The 22763-nt window shown below is 53.6% G+C and overlaps 3 protein-coding genes across 15 annotated transcripts in view; 2 read left to right on the top strand and 1 right to left on the bottom strand.

Annotated features, from left to right (window-relative positions):
* HDAC7 (histone deacetylase 7) overlaps nt 1–5684 on the top strand; it is a 37541-nt gene extending 31857 nt beyond the window's left edge. For all 9 annotated transcript variants that reach the window (XM_063694033.1, XM_063694034.1, XM_055357360.2 and 6 more), the window contains 7 exons: nt 244–363; nt 599–696; nt 1706–1824; nt 2525–2658; nt 2939–3023; nt 4193–4331; nt 4524–5684. In XM_063694033.1, coding sequence (XP_063550103.1) covers nt 244–363; nt 599–696; nt 1706–1824; nt 2525–2658; nt 2939–3023; nt 4193–4331; nt 4524–4569 — 741 coding nt within the window. In that variant the 3' untranslated portion in view covers nt 4570–5684. The remainder of the gene's footprint in view (nt 1–243; nt 364–598; nt 697–1705; nt 1825–2524; nt 2659–2938; nt 3024–4192; nt 4332–4523) is intronic.
* SLC48A1 (solute carrier family 48 member 1) lies at nt 5655–16281 on the bottom strand. 3 transcript variants are annotated; one of them, XM_063694035.1, is made up of 4 exons: nt 16133–16281; nt 9202–9369; nt 8111–8255; nt 5655–6188 (listed from the first exon to the last, which is right to left on the bottom strand). In XM_063694035.1, exons 1-3 carry the CDS (start codon nt 16278–16280, stop codon nt 8119–8121), a joined length of 453 nt encoding a protein of 150 aa, XP_063550105.1. In that variant the 5' UTR covers nt 16281; the 3' UTR covers nt 5655–6188; nt 8111–8118. The 3 variants fall into 3 exon arrangements, with proteins under 3 accessions (XP_063550105.1, XP_063550106.1, XP_055213341.1); XM_063694036.1 differs by lacking the exon at nt 16133–16281 and adding an exon at nt 15021–15297; XM_055357366.2 differs by having other exon boundaries at nt 5655–8255.
* A 1141-nt stretch (nt 16282–17422) lies between these two features.
* Nucleotides 17423–22763, top strand: part of RAPGEF3 (Rap guanine nucleotide exchange factor 3) — a 35832-nt gene continuing 30491 nt past the window's right edge. The window contains exon 1 of one of the 3 annotated variants that reach the window (XM_055357365.2): nt 17423–17599. In XM_055357365.2, the coding sequence (XP_055213340.1) occupies nt 17558–17599 (42 nt within the window). In that variant the 5' untranslated portion in view covers nt 17423–17557. The remainder of the gene's footprint in view (nt 17600–22763) is intronic. The other 2 variants (XM_055357363.2, XM_055357364.2) reach the window with 2 other exon arrangements.

A 22763-nucleotide genomic window follows, 5' to 3' on the forward strand; every position in this document is an offset into this window, starting at 1 on the left:
GACACCTCCTGTCCTTCAGGATCTCATATTACAGCCAGCCCTGTCCAGCACAGAGAGGCCGAGGTTCAGAGCCGGGCAGTGGATTACGTGGGGCCACTCGACCATGTGGCTTTAGGAACCCCAGGTTCCTGATCCCAGTCTAGGGTCCTGACCTCAGAATGCCCACTGACCTTGAAACCCTTCTAACCTGTCCTGGCCCCCATCTCTCTGTCTTCCCTAATCACTGCCCATCTCCCTACACAGGACGTGCACCATGGCAACGGCACCCAGCAAACCTTCTACCAAGACCCCAGTGTGCTCTACATCTCTCTGCATCGCCATGACGACGGCAACTTCTTCCCGGGGAGTGGGGCTGTGGATGAGGTAACCGCATGTCAGGGCCACATCTTCCAGCCTCATTGACCTCCTCCTGGCACTTACTCTGCCTCTGTCATGACGAGCTGTGTGATCCTGGGCAGACTGCTGAGCCTCTCTGATCCTAAACTTCCCCACCTGGAAATGAAGAGGCTGGATGAGCTGGGCTGGCAGCTCTAACAAGCTGGTGTTCCCCTTCTGGGACTCTGCTGTCCTCATGTCTCTCTTGCCTCCTGTTTTCCAGGTAGGGGCTGGCAGCGGTGAGGGCTTCAATGTCAATGTGGCCTGGGCTGGAGGTCTGGACCCCCCCATGGGGGATCCTGAGTACCTGGCTGCTTTCAGGTACGTGCTCTGGGGGCCCAGAGGGGCAAGGCCACCCTCTCCTGTCCCTTCTCCCAAGAGCACCAGGGGGGAGGTGATCAGTTGGATTGTCAGCCTGTCCCACCAGTTCCTAGACATTGTAGGTGAACGCCAGTGAGAATAGGACAAACAGAGAGAAGAATGCAAAAGTCAAAGGGTGCTTTGCAAAGGCATGCATTACCGAGAGCCAATTTCAAACTGATTGCTGGCAGATGGGTGGTGGAGTGAGTAGAGCTGGCACATTTAGTCAGAGAAGGCTGCCACTCTATTTGGGAAAAGAGAATTCTGGAAATGGATCTTCAAACACTTTTCTGGAGTTATCATCTCCATGACAGCTAATTCTACGAGAGCCCTGGGCTGGAGTTCCTGGAGTCTTCTCAGAGCCCAGGGCTATGAAGAACACCCAAGCAGGCCCCAGAGTTGGATCAGGGGTAGAGGAAGGCAGCTGGGGGGGGCCTGGAAGAGGGAGAGGATGAGAGAATGTAGCCAGGTGGCGCAGAACCTCAGAGGACCTAGTTGTCCCCTACTCAGCTCTCAAGTAGTGAGTAGCTGGGTGTGGTCAACTCAGTCCAAAGGACTGAGCACTTGTAGTCCCTGAAGCTTTGTGACCAGAGTCCATCTCTGCAAGGCTGTGAGATTACCCTTTCCCTGTGGCTCCGGCCACTGCACCCCACAGATGCTTGCATGCACACACACACATGCACACACACATGGTCACACACACTCCTCTTTCATTCCCTCTGGTGCCCCATCCTTGGCTCCTTTCTGCCTCTTGCTAGTTAAGTCCCCTAGGGGGCTGAGTCCTCAGGCTGTGTGTGCCAGGGACATGGGTGGCCAGCCAAGGTCAAGGAGGTCAGAGAAATCTGCCAGTTGTGCTGGGGCATTGGGAGCCTTGGAGTCCTAAGAACAGGGTGCCCCACCGCAAAGTTGGCAGGACCGCCCCTGGCAACCCTGCACAGTACGATGATCGCCACTTCTTGTGACCTCACAGGATAGTCGTGATGCCCATCGCCCGAGAGTTCTCTCCAGACCTAGTCCTGGTGTCTGCTGGATTTGATGCTGCTGAGGGTCACCCAGCCCCACTGGGTGGCTACCATGTTTCTGCCAAATGTAAGGGAGCCTCAGCTGAGGGGGACGTATAGGGACAGAGAGCCAGGCGGTGCGGGGAGTGGGGAGGCACTCCCAAGTCAGAAAGGGAAGGTGGCAGTGGCCAGCCCAGGGCTTTCAGCCTGAGGACTGGAGTATGGCAGCTGGCCCTGAAATTCCCCGGGATCTCCTAGCCGAGCACAGACCAGGCCCTTTCTCAGGACCAGGCCGGTTCACCACGGAGGGCTTGACCAGGTCATACCCATGGGGACTTAAGTCCAGTAGGCAGGAAGCTCAGCCGTGGGACTCCCCACCACAGCTGGGTTGATTCCAGGTGGGCTGGCAGCTCCTCCAGAGGAAGGGGAGAGAGAAGCAGCACTCTCAGAATAGAGGGTGGCCACAGGGCCCAGAGTACAGAAAGAAGAGAGGGTGTAGCTCAGTGAAAAAGACACAGGCTAGAGTCAATGACCCAAGTTCAGGTCCTACCTTGCTGCCACTTACTAGCTGTGGGGCCTTTCCCAAGGCCCTTAACCTCCCTGAGCCTTGAGTGAAGCATACTAGTAGGTTTTGCACGACATTCAATGTGAAAGCACTTTGGAAATAGTGATTGATACATGTGAGTCATTCTTTATTAGGGAGGAAGCAGGCAGGGAAGCCACAGGGGTAGAGAACAGGGTCACCTCTCCACTCCCGCCCCTCCCATTTCTCCCCTCCCAACTTCTAGGTTTTGGATACATGACGCAGCAACTGATGAACCTGGCAGGAGGCGCAGTGGTGCTGGCCTTGGAGGGTGGCCATGACCTCACAGCCATCTGTGACGCCTCTGAGGCCTGTGTGGCTGCTCTTCTGGGTAACAGGGTGAGCCATCTCCCTCCCCCATCCATGCTTCTGTCAGGCAGGTAAGCCCGGCTCTCAGGACTACCCAAAGAGCAGGCAGATGGGATGGGACAGGGTGGGAGTGGCCAAGCCTGAAACAAGGTAGGCGAAGCGGAAGCCTCTGTTCCAAGTTAGGTCCAGGCAGCATCTCCTGGCCTAGGTAGAGTGTGCTTGTGGCTAGAAGGCTGGGGCCCCTGGGGTGGGAGTGAGCTGGGCCTGTGGGTCCCTGAGAGACTGGTGGCTGATGTACTGTTTTCTATAGGTGGATCCCCTTTCAGAAGAAGGCTGGAAACAGAAACCCAACCTCAATGCCATCCGCTCTCTGGAGGCCGTGATCCGGGTGCACAGTAAGTGTGGAGATGGGACACTCGCTGAGCTCAGACTGAAGGATCTTGGTGGTACCCTGCCCCGCCGTGGCCAGATCCTAGGGCTTCCGGTGCCAGCCAGGTGACCTGCTGTTGGTCTGGAGTAAGATTCCTGTGAGTGACCCAGGCAGCAATGGTGAGCACCCCCCAGTGAGGGGGTATCCTCTGAGCCCTCCCGATGGAGCCAGCAGTGCCTACCAGACAGTGGCCCCTCAAGGTAGGGACTGGCCTCCATCTCTAGCTACAGCCCTAGACCAGGGCCAGGTCAAGAGCAACACTCAGGCCTTGTTTGCCAAAAGGCCTGGTTCCCATCCCTCCCCTCAGTCCTGGCCACGGGCGTCTCAGGAGCTCTGCTGGCTTGGGGGCTGCGTCTTGGGATAACCCCCACATTTGTAAAGCACTTTAAATTTTCAACTTCAACTCAACATCTATTGAGCATCTTATGTCAAGACCCATAATCTATACTAGGGATAAAAATGAATAGAATAGATTCCCATATCAAGGGCTGGGTAGGGGAGCCGTGATGTCTTTACATAATGGTAAAGACATGGCTGATTCCTCTTACGGTGGGTGCCCTCACACTGAGCCAGATTCCAGGACATGGTTCCTTACAGCAGCAGGCAGGAGGAGCATTCTCCTGGCCTGGGCACCCATGCAGAGCGGCTGTGGTGATGGTCAGTTCTCCCATGTTGTGTTCGTCCCACCTCCCAGGCCCTCCTTTCCTGAGTGCTGGGCTGAGCACTGGTGGGGGCTGTGTTTAAGTGGGAGGCCCGAGCTTGGGGCTCTGGGAGGTCACTGTGACACAGACCCTGTCTGCAGGCAAGCAGGCTCTCCTGATGCTCTCAGGAGCCCCGCACCTGTGGGGAATGAGTCAAAGGTGGCCTTGCAGCCACAGGGGATGAGAGAAAGGCTGGGCACCTGCTAGGACTCCCTCACAGCCATGTTGAACCCACTCTGCTTACCCTGTCAGGCTGTGCGGGAGTAGGAGCGAAGTGAGGAGAGGGGCAGGTGGGAGAGCCGACCCCAAGTGGAGGACAGGCCCGCTCCTCCGGGGCCCTGGGCCTGAGACACCAACCTCAATATCTGGTCTAGGACGCAGTGTGGAGGGGCTTGCTTTCTCCAACCCTTTCTGACCTGGCATCTTACCCCAGGTAAATACTGGGGCTGCATGCAGCGCCTGGCCTCCTGTCCAGACTCCTGGGTGCCTAGAGTGCCAGGGGCTGACAAAGAAGAAGTGGAGGCAGTGACCGCACTGGCATCCCTCTCTGTGGGCATCCTGGCTGAAGACAGGTAATGCCAGACCCCTGGCCCTGGGCCCACAGCCTCTCCACCGCTTCATTCCTCCCTGCTTGAAGACCCCGGGCCCGCTCTGCAGCCACCCCAACCCTCCCAGGCTTCCTGACCAGGGTTGAGAGGAAGCTTAGCTAAGGCCCTTGCTGCAGCCCTGGCGCTCCAGCATCCCACCCTTGTCCCTCCCCACAGGCCCTCGGAGCAGCTGGTGGAGGAGGAAGAACCTATGAATCTCTAAGGCTCTGGAACCATCTGCCCGCCCACCATGCCCTTGGGACCTGGTTCTCTTCTAACCCCTGGCAATAGCCCCCATTCCTGGGTCTTTAGAGATCCTGTGGGCAGGTAGTTGGAACCAGAGAACAGCCTGCCTGCTTTGACAGTTATCCCAGGGAGCGTGAGAAAATCCCTGGGTCTAGAATGGGAACTGGAGAGGACCCTGAGAGGAGATGGGCTGGGCGGCGACCCCCACAGGGCTCTCGAGAACAGATTCTCCCCTCCAGTATGGGCCCTGGCTGTGGCCCCCATTCCTCAGGACTGCACAGAGGAGGACTGGCTCCGGCTCCGTCGGGCTCACCCTTAACCACTATTCCTGGCTCTGCAAACCCCAGACTTTGCACACAGCCCCAGGCTCCACACAGAAATGTGAACTTGGCCTCAGACAGGCTGGCCCTTCCTAGGCTCTAGGGGCTAGGGGGGAGTGGGGAGCCAAGAGGTCCCATATTCCTGAGTGCAGGGGGAGTCCCTCTCACCTGCTTCCTCAGACGACTCTGGAAGCTTCCCTCTACCACCGGGCACTGAGACGAAGCTCCCTGACAGCCGAGACTGGCAGCCCTCCATCTGGTCCGTACCCTCGCCAGAGGCCCCCCTACATCAACCTCCTGGCGATGCCCTGGTGGAGCAGATGGGTGCTCTGGGAGTCCTGTGCTTCCTGATCCAATGGTGCCAAACCCTTCATCTCCCCCAGAAGCACAGCATACCCCTGGGACCCCTCGGCCACTGCCCACTCGGGGAGCCTTCTCTGTTTCTGGGGCCTCCCCCACCATAGCTCTGATTCCCACCCCACATAGGAATAGCCTGACTGAGGGGGAAGGGGTGGGAGAGAAGATACAGACATGGAGGAGGGGAGGCTGCTCTGGCAAAGTCTTCAAGGCTTTTGGGGGTCCAGGCCTGGGGTCAAGAAGGAAAATGTGTGTGAGCATGTGTGTGAGTGAGGCGTGTGTGAGCGTGTATGAGTGAGGCGTGTGTGTGTGTCTTTCCTAGGACCCACCATACCCTGTGTATGTATGCATGTTTTTGTAAAAAGGAACAAAATGGAAAAAAATCTGAACAATAAATGTTTTATTTGCTTTAAAAGTGCCTCTGAAAGGGCCCCCCAGAAGTGAGCAGTGCGCCGTCAAGCGGGTGTGCAGGGCACACAGCTGCACAGCACAGTGTGGGTCTGAGTCACTGCCGGAGGAGGGACCAGGGTGGTCTGGGCCGCAGCCCCTTTAACAATCTGCCCTTCCTGCCCTGCAGGAAGAACCCATTCTGAACACACCCTGGCTGTCCCTGGCTGCCCCACTTTGGGGTGACAAAGAGGAGGCAGCCCTGGGCTGAGTCCACAGAGACCAGCCCTGATATGGCAGGAGTGGGGGTGGGGTGGGGGAGTGGGAATACAGGAGCTCAGCCCCAGCTCACCACGGCATCCCCAAAGAGTTGTGACTCAGACACACCTGGGTTTAAGTCCCAGCTGGGAGCTCAGGTAAGTCAAATCGTCTTCTGGGGCCTCTGTTTATCAGTAGAAGGCTCCAGAAGTATACACTGTTGATGGTTCCTTCCCGCTCTGATGCACCATGCCTGATTAAGCATACACTGAGCCTAGAAGAGAGAAGGGGTGAGGCACAGGCCTGGACAAGCTCACCCAGCCTAAGCAGAGAGGAAGGCGCCAGGCTGGCAGCACCTGCCTTTGTGGTTCTGAGTCTGTCCGGTTTTTCCAGCAGGAAGAGGAGCACCTCATTACGTTAGACCTGGCCCAAGCTCCTGGCAGCCTGGCAGAGTGTGAGGGAAGAGGCGCTAATCCCTTTCCCATCTGGCCTGGCCTCTCGGGTGTGGACACCAAATCCCACAGGGGTTGCTGTAGCTATGCCCGTGGGCATCCTTGCCCTGGCTGCGGTGTGCTAGAGAGAGGAAAGCTGGAGGAGGAGAGCTGAGCTGGTGGTTACCCCATGCCAGGAGGGCCAAGGCAAGAGGGACTGCAGCCCCAGAGATACTGACCCTGTCCCCTGCCCTCCAGGGCACAACTGAACTAGGGGAATGGCTTAATCAGATAGCTCAAGAACTGCCACTACCACTCCCTCCCTGCCCACTCCTCCCAAAGTCCACCTGTTCCCGCAAGAGTCCCACCTCACAAGCAACCACCAGAGGCTGATACAAATGGCTGCTGTATTTTTGCTAAAGTGACAGTGACACAGATAAGGCAAAGAGCTGAGGGGCAGGACACATCAGATGGGAAGGGGGAGACCGTGCAAAATGGCAGTCTAACAGAAAATCATCCTTGTAACAACAGCCCCTTCCCTCCCAAGTTAGGTGAGCCCTTGGGCCAGTGTATGGGCAGAAAAGCAGATTTGTGTCCTTCAGAAGGGAAATGTAAAAAGGTGAAAGCTCTAGTTGAAGGGCAGTGAGAGGGGCTGGAGTGGGAGAGAAGGTCTCTCCTGGCCGGTGGTCTGGGTGCAGTAAGGGCACTCTGAGAAGGCAGAATGGAAACGCAGGGCTGGAGGGGCATGGGCACAGGTTTGGGGGCTCCTTCCAGCCTCTACTATGTTGCCCCCTTCCCCAAAGCCCTTACAGGGGCAGAAGCACATCCCCCGTGACCCTGAGTCTGGCCTCATTTGGGAAGTCTTCTGGGGTGTATGGATGCCTGTGTGTGTGAGTGAGATGGGTGGGGGGCCACGGCTATCTGGCTCTAGCACACTCATGGGAGACCAGCTCTGGGAACAACAGGATGGGGTGCTGGGATGGGGGCTTAAGAGGTCTCTGCTAGATATTCCTGAACTGACCTCCCCAGGTGCCCACCCTGGCCTTGGGAAGAGAGTGCCTAGGGCAGCAGGGATGGAAACCCTTGCCTGCAGCATAGATCCAGGCCTCATGGCCCTACCCCTTGACCTCTTGACTTTGTTGCCCTGGCCTTAAGTACAAAGATTCCTCACTGCATGCTAAGAAAACAGATCCAGGCCAGGCATGGTGGCTCACACCTATAATCCCAGCACTTTGGAAGGCTGAGGTGGGTGAATCACCTGAGATCAGGAGTTCGAGACCAGCCTGGCCAACATGGCAAAACCCTGTCTCTACTAAAAACACAAAAATTTGCCGGGCATGGTGGCAGATGCCTGTAATCCCAGCTACTTGAGAGGCCGAGGCAGGAGAATTGCTTGAACCCGGGAGGCAGAGGTTGCAGTGAGCTGAGATCGCGCTACTGCACTCCAGCCTGGGTGACAGAGTAAGACTCCATCTCAAAAAAAAAAAAAGAAAAAAAAAAAGAAAGAAAAGAAAACAGATCCATTTGAAAAGGTCTAAAGCTGCCCTCTGGCCAGGCTGATGAGGAGCAACATGGCAGGATCCCCTCTCTACCACACTCAGGTTTCCTCGAAAGGGGACGGGCAGGACAGCTTCCTGGGAGACCACACTCGTCCTGCTGTGGTCTGCCACAGTTCTGGGGTCACCAGGGGGTGGGAGTAGCCTCTCCCAACATCTCAGAGGCTGAGTCCAGGTCCTAAGGCCCCCCCAGGGTGCAGAGACCTCACCCCCTGGGTCAGAAATCGCTGAGGATGCTGATGTCAGCAAAGTCAGCCCGGTAGCGGTGGGCATAGAGGCTGAGCAGGAAGGCCCACTTGAAGGAAATGAAGCTCCAGACGCTGGAGAGGTAGTAGCTGGTGGGGTCTGTGAGGCCTGCAGGGAGAGAAGTACCGACAGTGACTTCGGCAGGCCCTGCCCTCGGCCTCTGCACCGGCCACAAGGCCAGGGCCACCCTCCCCACTCAACATCCCTGCAACGTCCTGGCAGCTGAACCAACCCTTCAGAAAGACATTGTGATGGAGGTTTTAGAGCCATGGTCCCCAACCTTTTTGGCACCAGGGACTGGTTTTGTGGAAGACAATTTTTCCACAAAAAACTTCGGGGGATGGTTTGGGGATGAAACTGTTCCACCTCAGATCGTCAAACATTAGATCATCAGGGGCACGCAACCCTCGCATGCGCCTCACAACAGGGTTTGCGCTCCTAATGCCCGCCGCTGACCTGACAGGAGGCGGAGCTCAGGCGGTAAGGCTCGCTTGCCCCTCACCTGCTGTGCGGCCTGGTTCCTAACAGGCCACGGACCACTACTGTTCCACGGCCTGGAACAGTAGAACGGAGCTGGGGACCGTTTTAGAGTATTCCAGGGTTTTCAGGCAGGAGGCCGTGGGGATTAGGGAAGGGCAGGGCTGGCCAATCACAGGTCTGTATCATCCATTCCGCTTTTGTGACAAGTACCCTAGGCCACCTCCAACCTGTTAGCATCAGACTCCCGGAAGAAGGACCTCTGGTTATTTCCAGCCATAGCCACCAGAGGGCGCTCCCATCCCAGAGCTGAGCAGAGACTAATGGGTCCCAATATCAGGAGTGCTTGTATGGGCTATGCACTGCTCAAGACTTCACATCAGTTTCATAGAATCCACCCAACTTGCGAGGTGGGGACTTGTTTTCTCCACATGAACCATAACAAAACCCGTGCCCAGGGAGGTTAAGTAATTCACCCAGTCTCTTTGGAGGTAACCTGTGGAACCAGGATGGGAATGCTGCTAAAATCCCCGCTGCTGTCCCTCCCATGCCCTCTTTCCCTGGGACCCGCCCTCACTCTGATGCCGGGTGATGGCCAGCACGAGGAAGGTGCAGAAGGCAGCGATGGAGACGGCCGAGAAGAGGACGCCCACGAAGAAGAAGCCGCGCAGCCCCTTGAGCCAGGTCCTCCAATAATCTTGCATGTACATCACGTGCGTCACCAGGACCCACAGTGCCAGCACCCCTGCAGGAGAGACACATCAGGGCCCATCCCCAGGGTGCTCCAGAGCCCTGCAGATCCACTAGGCCAGGCCTATTTGCATAAGAATACCAAGAATATGGTCTTGTCACTCATTCCCTCATAGAATGGAGTTTTCCTTTTCGGAGGCTGTGATATCAGAAGCAGGTAAGAGACTGAGCTGCCTGCTAGTAAGCCCGACATTAGAGAAACCTGCAGAAATACAAAACCCTACCATTCTCTCTGATTTTATTTTGTTTTGGAAAACATGAATATCTCTCACAAAAATGTTATGTTAATTCATGTTATTTTTAGTATTACTTTAAAATGCTAAAAAATGTTCTAACTTCTAATATAGTATATATCAATAGCTAAAACTCACATACATAAAATTTGCATGGAGTTTCACTACTTTTCAAGAGGATAAAAGGATCCTGAAAACCAGAAAGTCTGTGCCTCAGCAGCCCAGCCTGCTTTCTGAGGACTTGCCACTGTCTACCCTGAGGGCCACAGAGCAGGGAAGCCATGCTCCTGCCCCATGCTCCTCCTCCACCCAGCCCTCAGAGGCCACAGTCTCAAAGTCACAAGGCCTGCAGGGCTCTTCCCAAACTGCCTGAGTTGGTTTTGCAGGATGAGGAGGTCCAGCCATGAAGACTCCAGGGCCACCCAACCCGAGTGGCCTTATTGTTCTTGGCCAGACCTCATGCCACTCCCTCCATTTTGCGGCAAAGGGCAGGCCACCACCACCTGCACCGCCCCCCACCCCCACTGCCCCCAGCTTTTCCTGGGCCTGGCCTCTGCGCCTGGGTGGACACTTCCTCTAGGATGCCAGCTGCCACCCAGCCAATACAATACAAAACAACCCTCTGTGCCAGGCAGTGCCTGCTGGTGCAGCCCAAAGAGTGGAACAAATATCAACTCCATTGGCAAGGGTCCGGGCAGGGCGGTGGATCCCGGCAAGGGATGAATGAGGAAGGAGGCAGAGCCAGCTGCAGGCTCTCAGCTGGTTGGGTTGCAAGGTGTGGGCCACTCAGGCCGCTGCATCCTAGGAGTCAGGAGGCCTTTCCAAAAGGCAGCTGCACACACGCCACTCAGAGTAGTTACCAAATGTGCACAGGAAGGATAAGCATCTGGTTGGGGAAAGTGGTTATCTCTGGCAATGGAGACAAGGAAGGGAAGTTGATGGGGCGGTGGGGGTGGGGAAGTGCTTTGAATCTATGGGAATCTATGCTATTTTGTTTCTTAGGCTGGGTGGGAAATCTATGCTATTTTATCTACGCTGTTTTCTTAGGCTGGGTTATAAGAGTGTTTGTTAAATCATCTATCATTTTTTGTGTGCCTAAAATATTTCATAATTTGTTTAAGGGGGAAAAAGGCAGGGGGAAGCTTGTCACTGTGGAGCTATGCTCTGGTTACCAGCTCAGAGGCTGTCCCAGTTTGGCTGTCCCCAGGCAGTCCAGTGAGGAACAAAAACCCATGAGACTCCAAGCCAAGAAACCAGGAGCCTGGCACTGCTGTGTCCCAAAGCCTTGGTGTTTCCACATCTAAAAATGGGTGGGCCCAGGGGTCCTGCCAGTTTAGGTAACTGGGCCCAGGGTTCTACCCTAGTGAGGGTGAAGGCCTACCAAGCCTACAGCTTCCCTCAGCCCCTGCCACCGTTTGACCCCCCGAACACTCTCCCAGCTTTGCCCCTGCCCACCTCCACTCTTCCTCAGGGGGTGGGGGCCTGGAATTTGGGTCCCCCACCTACTGAGATCAGGGTGGGCCAGGACAAGCATCTGTTCCTCCGCACCTAGTCTGGATGCTGGAGTGGGCCAGAGGTGGACAGGACAATCATCCTGCAGCTTCCTCTTACCTCCTACAAGATCTGGATTTTTATACCAGCCACCTTTCACAGAAGTCCCTCCCACTCCTCACATGTGTCCCATGTTTTCTTTTGAGGGAGCTGTTTGGTTTATAAAGGGCCCTGGGAACAAGGGGTGTTGTCACTGAGCACACTCAAGGAGCAGTCTGATGGGCACCTATCTGGAACAGGTCCCCTCGCCCTCTGTCTCCTCATGCCACAGAGGGGTTGGGGAAGTTGAGCTCTAAGATCCTTTCCCACTCAAATATTCTAGAAGCCAGATTGGGAGAAAAATAAGGTCAGAACAATTCCTCTGTGACTCAGCAGTTTCTGGGTTAGGAAATGCTGAAATAGGGGCCTGTGAAGATGCCATCTCTTAGTCCACTGACCACAATCCAGTGGTTCCCCAAAACTCCCACCCCCATGTACATGCACATACCAAAGAGGGCTGAGGGCAGGAGGGAGAGGAAGACAGCCATTTGGGGGCGTTTTGGGCCCTGTTCTTTGTTAATAACAGGCATGGTTTACCCACCTCTCACCTTCCCTCAACCTTGCTCCAGGCCCTGCACAGAGGCCTCACCTCCAGATAAACACATATCAAGTTTGGAGGCAGGCCTGCTGCCCACGCCCTGGCTCCCACCACCCTCCTGGGAAGGGAGCTCTCCACCAGCCCTACCCAAGGGGGTCACTGAAGGAGATGGGGCCCCTCACTGGTCCCCTCCCACACATCAGGCAGGAGGCAATGTATCTCCCTAATACCCTTCCCTGGCACACTTGGGGACTCTAGGAAGCCTGGTTTGTAAAACTCGGGGTGGAATGGACAGCTCCCCAATCCCATCTGGCTGCAAGCCCACACCAGACCACACCATTGCTCCATCCTACCTGTTTCAAGGAGCAGAGCCCCTGCTTAGCCATGTGAGCTTATTGGCTCACAGCCGATAAGCTAAGGGTAAGGAAGGCATAGGGTAGGGCGGTGAAAGCATCCCCAGTGGCTGGGCTGGAGGTGAGGAGACAGGAGACACCCGGGGGATCCCACAGGGTAAATGCAGACAAGAAGGACACTGGGCCTAGGTCAGGCCCCTCTATTCCTTCCTAGGAGGAAGACAGTCCTGGAGCCACAGGGCTCTTGCTCACAGCTCACCTGGGAAAAACATAGAGCTGTTTAGACTTCAGGAGCAACTTTTCTTTTTCTCTTTCCTTGGTCTACTAAACCCAGAGCAAGAGTTTGTGTTTTCCCCCAGGACTCCCACAGCAAAGCCAGGCCAGGTAGATCCAACCCACACCTGCCCGCCTCCCCAGGAAAGCCAGTCTTGCTTCTGCCACTGCCTTTCTCCAAAGCCACTTCTTCGAAGGTACCCATCAGGATGGGAGAGGGTATCCCCACCCGTGAACACTCTGCCCACCAGACCCAGGGGCTCCATGACTCTGCTCCAGAAACTGGCACACCCAATCAGTCCTTGCCTGGTCCAACACAGGAGAAGGAGCATGCTGGGGCTACCCTTGGGTGACTCAGCAGATTCTGAGCTATAAAATGCTGAGTCAGAAGTAGGGTGCTTACAAGTTAGTTAATCTGCTGACACTTTACCCCCAAAAGAGGAAGAAGGTTGACTGGCCACAGACCCTCTGAGAACCCACTCATGGTGGGGAAGGTCGGAGGCCCAGGCTTGGCAACCCCTCTCCCTGCCACCATCCACCACCACCACTACCAAGCAGTTTTGGCTCTTCCACAGCCACTGTCAAAGATCAGACCATCAGGGAGATACCAGGACCCTACTCCAGCTGGCTGCTGCCCTAGCGAGCTGCTGCCCTAGCGCCTCTCTCTGAAGGCAGCTCCACAGCTGGCCTGCCTCATAGGCCAAGGGAAGCCTGTGGGGAGGGAGAGAGGGCAGAGTTGGGTCGGAAGAAAGCCCCAGGCAACTCCCTAGAGTATAAGAAAGAAGGCCTTTTCCACAGCCCTCTAGGAGGCAGCTGGAGACTCAGGGAGTGGGCAGCACTGCAAGATTTCAGATCTGGAGGGAAGTCAGATGTCTTTTGGGGACATCTCCTCCCACTCCTAATAGATGACGAAACTGTGGCCCAGGATAGGGTCAAACGGCCAGGTAGGGTTCACCTCCACTTGTACCAGGCCAGACTCAACACAACCAGCTGAGATCCCAGGCTGGCCCTCCCTCCTCATCCTTCTCTTGCCTTCGGTCTGCGCAATGCAATCATAGGGCTCTGACGCCGCCTTCCAGAGGGGAAAGCAACAGGGCCAATAGGAAACAAAAAAGTGGCAGGGAGAAGTGAACCTTGAAAAACATGGAGGGTGGCGGGGCGCAGTGGGGAAAGGAACTAGGGCTCTGTAGATAATGCGCAGAGATGGGCCAGCTGTCCTCAGGATCCCACAGGTGGTGAGGCAGCTGGGCAGGCAGAGAACACCCTAGCCAGGGTGCCCATCCCCCCTTCTTGGTGACCCAGTGCTTTGTTGGCATTGTGTAGGGTGGGGCCATGTATGCCCCTCCTCTAAGGCATTAACCCCACCTCATGCTGCGACTCTACCCAGGGATGGCACTCAGCACTCCCCGTGGCAGTGAGTAAATTAGTTATTTTTAGTTATTCCATTTAGGGTTCTTTTGGCAGAGGATTTTAGTAATGGAATATAATCATCATATGTAAAAGTATTATCCTTATACGTATTTTCTTCCCAAAGTCCTTTCCCACACATATTACTTCATGTAGCTGTGTAATCCCGGGTAAGCAATTTATTTAACTTCAGGCCTCAGTTTCCTTATCTGTAAAATGGACATAATAGTAAGGCCTACTTCATGAGACTAATGTAAGGATTAAACGAAATAAGGGAAGCAGGTTGCTTAACATAGTGCCTGACACATAGAAAACATTTTTTAAAATGTTAGAAAGTAGAGATAATATTTTTCATCTTCATACCAATTCTATGGCACAGAGAGGTTAAACTGCGAGCCCAAATGTGCACAGCAAGGAGCACTGGTCAGCCCAGAGCCCCCATCAGCGCACCGATGCTTCCCCTTCCCTCCCAGAAACACAGAAAGGGCGGCTGGGCTGCAGGATTTGGCAGACCTTGGCTGAGGAGCCACAGCAGACGGGTAGCAAAAAGGCACCAACATGGGTGGAAAGAGAATGTCCAGTTTCTATGAGATCCCTAACGCGGTCCTCCCTGTGGGTCTCAGCAGAGGGCTCTGTGGGGGAGCCCTCTGGAAGGAGGCAGATGGGCTTCCCCAGCCACCCCGAGCCCTCTTCCTTTCCCACTTCTTCCCTCTCTGCCCTCACCCAGCACCCAGGGAAGGGGCGCCCGGGGGGCAGGGGATCCCTCAGAACAAGCGTGTGTGTGTGTGTGTGTGTGTGTGTGTTTGGGGATAGGAGGGGAGTGTGTGTGTGTGTGTGTTTGGGGATAGGAGGGGAGTCTGTGTGTGTGTGTGTGTGTGTGTGTTTGGGGATAGGAGGCGACCAGCGCCGCGGGCGCGCGGAGGGGACACTGTCGTGGGGCAACTGGGCGGAGGGCGACAGGCAGTGTGCCGTGACAGATAACCCGGGCGGCGCGGCAGGTCTGTGCAGCCGGCAGTGGCGGGCCGTCGGCACCCCCGGGTGGCGCCCGGGCGGGCATCGGGTCCCGGAGGCACCCAGGAATGCCCAGGAGCCCGGGCCCGCGTGGGGCCTACCGCCGCCAACCGCTGTTTTGGAGTAAACACTCCACCCGCTCCGCGGGGAAGCGCCGCTCGCGGGGAGCGTCCTGGAGCAGCTGACAGCGCCCGCCCCGCAGCCGTGCACCCGCCCCGCGCCGCCCAGCGTCCCGGGGTACCTGCGAGCCCTCCCATAGCCGCGGTCCCCGGCTGTCGGTAGACCACCGTCCAGACGAGGAAGATGGAGAAGCCGGCCACGGAGCTGATGCCGGAGTAGGCGGCGCGGAGGCCGAGCTGCAGCCTGGACGGGGCCATGGGGCTGCGGCGCCGGGCGGGCCGAGGGCGAGCGCGGCCGAGAGTCACAGGTGCAGGGCCCGAAGCCGCCAGCCGGAGCCGCGGGAGCCGCCAGAGCAGCCGGCGCCCCGCGCTCCGCCCCCGGCCCGCCCCCCGCGCCGCCGGCACAGCGCCCTCCCCGGCCGGAGGCCGCCCGCGCCCGGAACCGCAGACGCCACCGCCGCTTTGCGAAGCTGCCGTGTCGTTTGGGGGATGCTGCTAAAAAGGCGGATTCCTGGGCCCATCCCCAGACCCGCCGTGTCCGGATTGTTGGACCTTGGAAGGGACCGGAAATATGCCTTTATACGAGCGAACCGCGAGGATTAAAAATCTTTACCTCTGAGTACGATGCGTATTTTCGTTTAAAATTAAAATTTAAATTTCTTGTTAAAAATTAATAGGTAAAACTTAAGAAATATTAGAGTACGCTGTGAATAGAATTCCTTCCGCCCGTCCTTCTATCAACCAGGTTCCCTCCCACCATATCGCAGAGGATTTCTCCACACACTAAAGTCTGGGAACCTCTGCGACCATCACCTTCTGACTGCAAACATTCTATCCTCATGCACAGCTCCCCACAAATCCCTACTTTTTTTTTTTTTAAAACAGAGTCTCACTCTGTTGCCCAGGCAGGAGTACAGTGGCGCCATCATAGCTCCGCATCCTCCAACACCTGGATTCAAGCAATGCTCTCACCTCAGCCTTCCAAGCAGCCGGGACTACAGGTGTGTGCCACCACGCCTGGCTAGTATTTTTTGTTATTTATTTTTTGTAGAGATAGGGTCTCGCTATGTTGCCCAGGCTGGTCCCCAACTCCTGGCCTCAAGCTCTCTTCCCACCTCGGCCTCCCAAAGCGCTGGAATTACCGGCTTGAGCCATTGCAACGGACCTCACCTTTCCTTTTATCAGCACAAGCCTCATCCTCCCAAACCCCTCACCCTGACCCTCGGGATCATACCATTGTAAGGAAGAGACAGATCTGTAGCAGGAGGGCACTGAGCTCCCACGTGAGCCCAGCTGGCCTGCCGGGAGCTGGAGGGAAAATCCCAGCACAGTAACAAGGGCTCTGCCACAGCACTAAGGATCCACATGGGGAGGCCCATCATATACCTGCACAAAACATAACCAATACCCCTTGCATTAGTTTTTTTTTTTTTTTTTGTGCTGCCGTAACAAATTACCACAAATTTACTGATTTAAAATAACACAAACTTCTTATTATTTTACAGTTCTGTAGGTCAGGAATCCAAATAATGGTCTCACTGGGCTAAAATCAAGGGGACATCAGGGTTGCCTTGTTTCTGGAGGCTCTAGGGGAAAATCAGTTTCCTTGACTTTTTTTTTTTTTTTGAGACGGAGTCTTGCTCTGTCACCCAGGCTAGAGTGCAGTGGCGTGATCTCAGCTCACTGCAATCTCTGCCTCCTGGGTTCAGGTGATTCTCCTGCGTCAGCCTCCCGAGAAGTTGGGATTACACGCTTCCACTACCACACCCAGCTAATTTTTGTATTTTTAGTAAAGATGGGGTTTCACCATGTTGGCCAGGCTGGTCTCGAACTCCTGACCTCAGGTGATCCGCCCACCTCAGCGTCTGAAAGTGCTGGGATTACAGGTGTGAGCCCACCGTGCCCGGCCGCCTTTTCCAGCTTCTAGAGTGAGGCTACCCACATGCCTTAACTCCCTCTTCCTCCTTTTCCCTTCTAAGGACCCCTGTGATTGAGGGGATAGTCCAGGATAATCTCCCCATTGCAAGATCCTTAATTTTATCACATCAGCAAAATAAATCCCTTTGCCGTGGAAGGTGACATATTCATAGGCTCTGGGATGAGGACGTGGACATCTTTGGGGGCCATTATTATCCCACCCACCACATCCCCTCTGAAACATAAACTTCATGAGCAGGGACAGTGCCAGTTTTGCTCACATCAACATCTAAAAGCATGCCTGGCATATAATGACCCCTTAATAAATGTTTGTTGAATAGGCGAGTGTGAGTGAATGAAGGTAAGAATAAAATAAAAACAAAAGCAATTATACACAAGGAATCTAGACAGGGTGTGCTTAATTGCCAAACAAGGGATGTAAACCAGTGTTAAGCACATTTGCCTCACTCTAGAATAATCTGGGAGCTTCTTTAAAAATAAAAAACAAACCCAGCCCCACCCCTGCCTATTAAATTTTGAATCTTGGAGTGTGTATTTTAATGAGAAGTGATGTCAAGGCTGTGAGCTCAGCACCAGCCCTCCTTTAGGAGCTGCCGGTGGAGAGTAAGTGCTGGTCCTGTGGAGGAGGGAGCAAGCCCCGTGGTCCGGAGTGCATTTCCATGGATGGCTTCAGAGCTGGCCAGGATGGACAGTACTCCAGGCAGTGGGAACCACACGTGTGATGGCGCAGAGGGAAGAAATAAAGCGGCCGCTTTGGGAAACTGTAAGTCGTTTGTGGCTGGAATGTCAAGTTTGAAGGTAGAGTAGCGGGTTTGGAGGTTAGAAAGGTTCTGAACATAAAGGGCCTTGCATGCTCTGTTAAGAAGGCTGTCCCCCTCCCCTTGGGGCTGGGGAAGAAAACTCACAATTCTGTGTTTTAGAACTATGGCCAGAGTAATAGAGTGAAGGCGAACTGCCTGTGAAACACTAGAAGCAGAGAGATGAGTTGGACAAGTTTCACCCCACAGTGCTTTAATTACCAGGTCTTTAAAATGGAGACTGCAGTAACACCTACTTCAAAGTGTTGTGATGAGGAGTGCCTGGAAGAGTGCCTAGCACATGGTAGATACTCAATAAATGTCAGGAAGTAGAATTAGTAGCAGCAGAAGGCTGCCATGGCAAGAGAGGATGAGGGGCTTCAGAGTTGGTCCAGGCAGAAGCAAAGAGAATGGAAGAGACGAAACTGCTTCGAGAGCTATTTCAGCTATCTGAACCTAAAGGTCAGGGGAGAATTCATTAGCTGAGCAGACAGAAGGAGGAGAGCAAAAATATTATGAGTGGACATATTAGGATTATGGGAGAGCAGTGAGCAAGCTTGCTGTGCTGGAAAGTGAGATTGCGCAAGAAAAGAAAGAGAAATAATTATGTAACAGTAGTACTACACCAGCTTGTACAAGGCTAAGGCCAGGCTTAAACGTTTTTTAAATTGTGGAAACAATGAAGAGCTATTGCAGAGCATTAGACTCAGGTGGGGTCAGAGGCCTAGCTTCACCATTTGCTGTGACCCTGGGCAAGTGCCCCTAACTCATAGATGTCCAATCCAATTGACTTTCTGCCTGGAAGAAAATATTCCATATCTGCACCCTCCATAATGGTGGCCACTAATCACAGGTGGCTATTGAATACTTGATATGTGACTAGTGTGATTGAAGAACTGAATTTTTAATTGTATTTAATTTAAATTAATTTAAATTTAATGTATTTAAGTTTAGTGTATTTAATTTAAATTAATTTAAATTTAATTTAATTAATTTAAGTAGCTGCTCATGACTAGTGGCTACTGTGTTAGCACAGCTAGAACCTCTCAGGACTCCTGTCCCTCCATCTGTAGACAGGGAATGATGATGAAACATCACAGGCTTGTTACAAAGATCGAGATATATTGAGATAATACACTCAAAGTGCTCAACACAGTAATTCAACAAATTATTGCTGCTGCTGTTGAAATTGTTATTGTTTTTATTGAACAGGGATTGCATGACATAAGCCAAGTCTTAGGAAGATTAGTTAGACTATAATATCCAGTTAGATTTGATGGGGGAAAATTGTAGAGGATAAAGCATTCACAAGGTTATTTCAGTGGTAAGGTGTGAGAGAATTAAGATCTTATCCAGTGAAAGACCTTGAGAATGGGAAAGAATGGAATGATTGTTGAGCCATAAAGCACATGGGTGTGCGCCACTCATACACATCTTCTCATATCAGCTTCCTTCCAAGGTATTCTCAGAGAGCACACTCCCAACCCAGCCCAGGACAGACACTACTGTGACCCCTACAAGATGCACAGCCATTCTCCCTGCCTGCGCCAGAAACTACTAGTGCTCCACAACACACACCAACATTTGTGTGTCTCTTTCTGGGCACGGTACCCCCCAAATTTGAACTACACTTCCCAGCTTCCTTGCAGTCAAACGGATGCCATGGGATCAGGTTCTGAACAATGGAATGAAGGCAGAAGCAATGTGTGCCATTTCTAGGCTGGGCTCATTTAAAAATCTCCCATACAACCTGCATTCCCTCTTCCCATTCTGTGACAATTTTAGAGGCCGTATGTACCACATAATGGAAAGAACCTAGGCTTGAATGAATGGATGGAGCAGAGCTACCCCTGTCCCCTAGACCCTCACTGGACTATAGAATATGAGTGAGAAGTGTCAGTGGCTTTGTTACAGCTCAGTTGTTTGTTACAGCTAACCTTATTATCCTAATACATCATCCCTCATTCCACTGAAGTTCATCTAAACAGGTCCTATATAGATTACCCGTCTAAACCATCAATCCCTCTGAAGTCTCTTTTGAACTGGGTCCCACTAACACTAAGACAGATTTCTAATTCCCCATCTGCAGACATCCTGACTGCTGACATTCCTTTCTCACTCCCCCCAGAAACACACATTCCAGACATATCTTCTCCCACAATGCTAGGTCAAGGATACACCTACTGAGCTATCTTCCAGATGATTGAGTTTATTGGACATGTCAGGGCTTCCTCCTCTCTTCTTAATCCCCATGCAGAGAGACCTCTGATGTCCCTGGGGCATGTCTTTGTTTACTGTGGCTCAGACCCAAACCTAGGTGTTATCTCTGATTCCTCCCTTTCCTCTGCTCCTACATCAAATTCATTACAAAATACAGTTGGATTTGCCCTGTCCTCTCTCTCCATTCCCTCTGTCACCCTAGTCCAGCCACCATCATCACCACCTACCTACCTGCAGCAGCCTCCTAACTGGTCCTCCTCTGTTCGTTCTTCCTCCTCTAATCCTCTCTCCACCAAGCAGCTGGAGCAATCTTTTAAAAATAATAACCATGGCCGGGTGCAGTGGTTCACGGCTGTAATCCCAGCACTTTGGGAGGCTGAGGTGGATGGATCACCTGAGGTCAGGAGTTCGAGGCCAGCCTGGCCAACATGGCAAAACCCATCTCTACTAAAAATACAAAAATTAACCAGGCGTGGTGGCACGTGCCTGTAATACCAGCTACTTGGGAGGCTGAGGCAGGAGAATCACTTGAACCTGGGAGGTGGAGGTTGCAGTGAGCCAAGATCGCACCACTCAACTCCAGCCTGGGCAACAGAGTGAGACTCCATCTCAAGAAAAAAAAAAATTTAAATAAATAAATAAAAATAACAACCAGAACATGGTACTCCCCTGCTTCAATCACTCCAGTAGCTTCCATAGCTCTTAGAGTAAATTGATCGGGGTCTTGCCAGCTCCAACCAGCCTTACTCACCCTTGCTCATTTTACTTCAGACACATTCCCTTTTCTGTTTCTCAAACGTGCCACACTTGTTCCTTTCCCAGGTTTTTTGTGCTTTGTGCCCAGAAAGCTCTTCTCTGAGTGTTTATAAGATTGATCCCTCATCATTCAAGTCTCAGCTCAAATGTTACCTCCTCAGAGGATTCCTCGCTCTGTTTTATTTCCTCCACAGCACTTATCATGACAAAAAATTGTATTTTTACTTTCCACCCCTACTCCTGCTGTCCCTATTGGAATATAGTCTCCAGGAAGGCAGGGTAACTGACTCGTCCTGATTCACTGGGGACTTTTCCAGTTTTACCACAAAAAGTTCCACGTCCCAGAAAACCCCTCAACGTAGCGCAAACTATGATAGTTATTCACTTTATGTCTGCCTTGATCACTTCTGTATTCCCAGTGGCTAGTATAACGCCAGGCGCCTAGGTAGGAACTCAATAAATATTCAATACATATGAAAAGGGCTGAATGTCCATAAAGAATTCTTTGATCCTGGCTCTAGGGGGCAGGCTTCCCCAACCTTGTGCCTGAACAGACAGCTTTGCAGGTTGGGCTGGTAGCTTGTGTACATAGGTAGTGAGTTCCACAGGATTCTCCCTAGACCTTATGTGGTCCCCTTGCCGCCCCCCCACCCCCCGACCCCAGCCCTTGTGGAGTTCACAGCTGAGGACCCTGGCTGTGGCAACCCGAGGCTGTGCCTGACACAGAGATAGATTCCTTCCCTCTCCCCATTCTACCCCACCCAGGCCCCCCTCCTGCAGCTTCGCCTTCCTCCTGAGGTCAGGCTTGTAGACCACAGAGCAGAAAGGGCTGTCCTAGACAGCAGCAGCAGGTGGCTGGCTGCAGGGAGGAGCTGGCCCCATCACCATGCATTCTAGGAGGTTGCAAGGAGGACTCAAATCTAAGGGCTACCTTGGACCCAGAATGCAGCTCCCAAGGGCTAGGGCTGCCTTCTGCCCCTTTAGAAGGGGTTCACCTCAATTCTCAGGGCTAGAGTGAAACTGCTGAGAGTCTGGCTTCTCGCTGAGACCCCATTTCCTCTGCCTGCCCACTGACAGCCTAGAGGTCTATGCAGAGGGCAGGATGGCAAGTGAGAAGATGTTGAGTGGAAACAGCAGGTCTTTGAACTCAGGAGCTAAGAAAGCATTAGAGGCTGGTGGCCTGGGGGGTCGGGGGAGGGGAGGGGGATCACAGGTGCAGCTGCCTGGGGAGAGCAGCATGAAGGAGCTGGGGCCCAGGCCTGCCTCCCTATCTTGGTGTTCTCTAGCGATCTCCATCTCCTGACCTGAACTCCCAATCACAGATACCTGATCTGATTCTCTTTCACCTTTTACTGAGGGAGCTGTTGCTGGATGGGGAGGGCGGGGTGGATAAAGCCTGCAATTCACCTCCACGGGGACTTGGGCCTGGGGACAAATGGGGCTGACTGACTTCCTTGACTCCTTGGAAGCTGCCAGGGGCAGGAGAAGGGCAGGTTGCAGCACTGTGAGGAGTGAGAGAATAATAAGGCTTGAGGGCAGGAGGGGAGGGCATTAGCTCTTCCCCAAGGGAAAAGCCTGGCAGAGGGGTTCATCAATATTTGCCCTTCAGATCTGAGTTTGAGAACTGGCTTTACTGAATGAGAAATTCACCATGGAGCCTTCATCAGTGCACGTGGGTCCCCCTCTAGTCCAGCTGCATGGGCACTGGGTGAAGGAAAAGACTAGAAATAAGGCTCTTACCTGTGCTTAGTCCAGAGCAGGGGCCCCAAGAATGGCACCCTAGAGAGACTTGAGTGGCCACATCTCATGATACTTCTTGGAAGAGGAAGGGTTGGACAAGAGATGGAGTAAGACAGCGGGAGGAATGGCAATTGGTCAAGAACTGGGTGGACAGGCCCCAGGAGGGAAAGACAGATCTTGGGAAGCTAAGAGGGAGGTGAGAAAAAGCCATGGCAGGAGGGGGAGAAACTTGGTTACTATTAATGCAGGAAACCTCTCCTGAGGGTCTTCTATGTATAAGGCACTGACCACGCAAGGCACGCATTTTTGAGTACAGCAGAGCGGCTCTCACCCTCCAGCAGCTAACATTCTCCTGGAGGAGGCAGCATGCAATACTTATGCAATGCTTTGATTTCAGTGTGGTGAGTGCCAGGC

The sequence above is a fragment of the Gorilla gorilla genome, chromosome 10 (genome assembly GCF_029281585.2).
Source record: "Gorilla gorilla gorilla isolate KB3781 chromosome 10, NHGRI_mGorGor1-v2.1_pri, whole genome shotgun sequence".
NCBI lineage: Eukaryota > Metazoa > Chordata > Mammalia > Primates > Hominidae > Gorilla > Gorilla gorilla.

Excerpts from the sequence above, each read along its gene's own strand:
- SLC48A1 (XM_063694035.1), bottom strand. The coding sequence starts at position 16,280 with ATGATGGGCCTCCCCATGTGGATCCTTAGTGCTGTGGCAGAGCCCTTG. Across the intron at positions 9,370-16,132 it reads TCTGTCTCTTCCTTACAATG|GGGTGCTGGCACTGTGGGTC; the intron begins GTATGATCCCGA and ends TCTCTCCTGCAG. Across the intron at positions 8,256-9,201 it reads GGCCATCACCCGGCATCAGA|GCCTCACAGACCCCACCAGC; the intron begins GTGAGGGCGGGT and ends CTCTCCCTGCAG.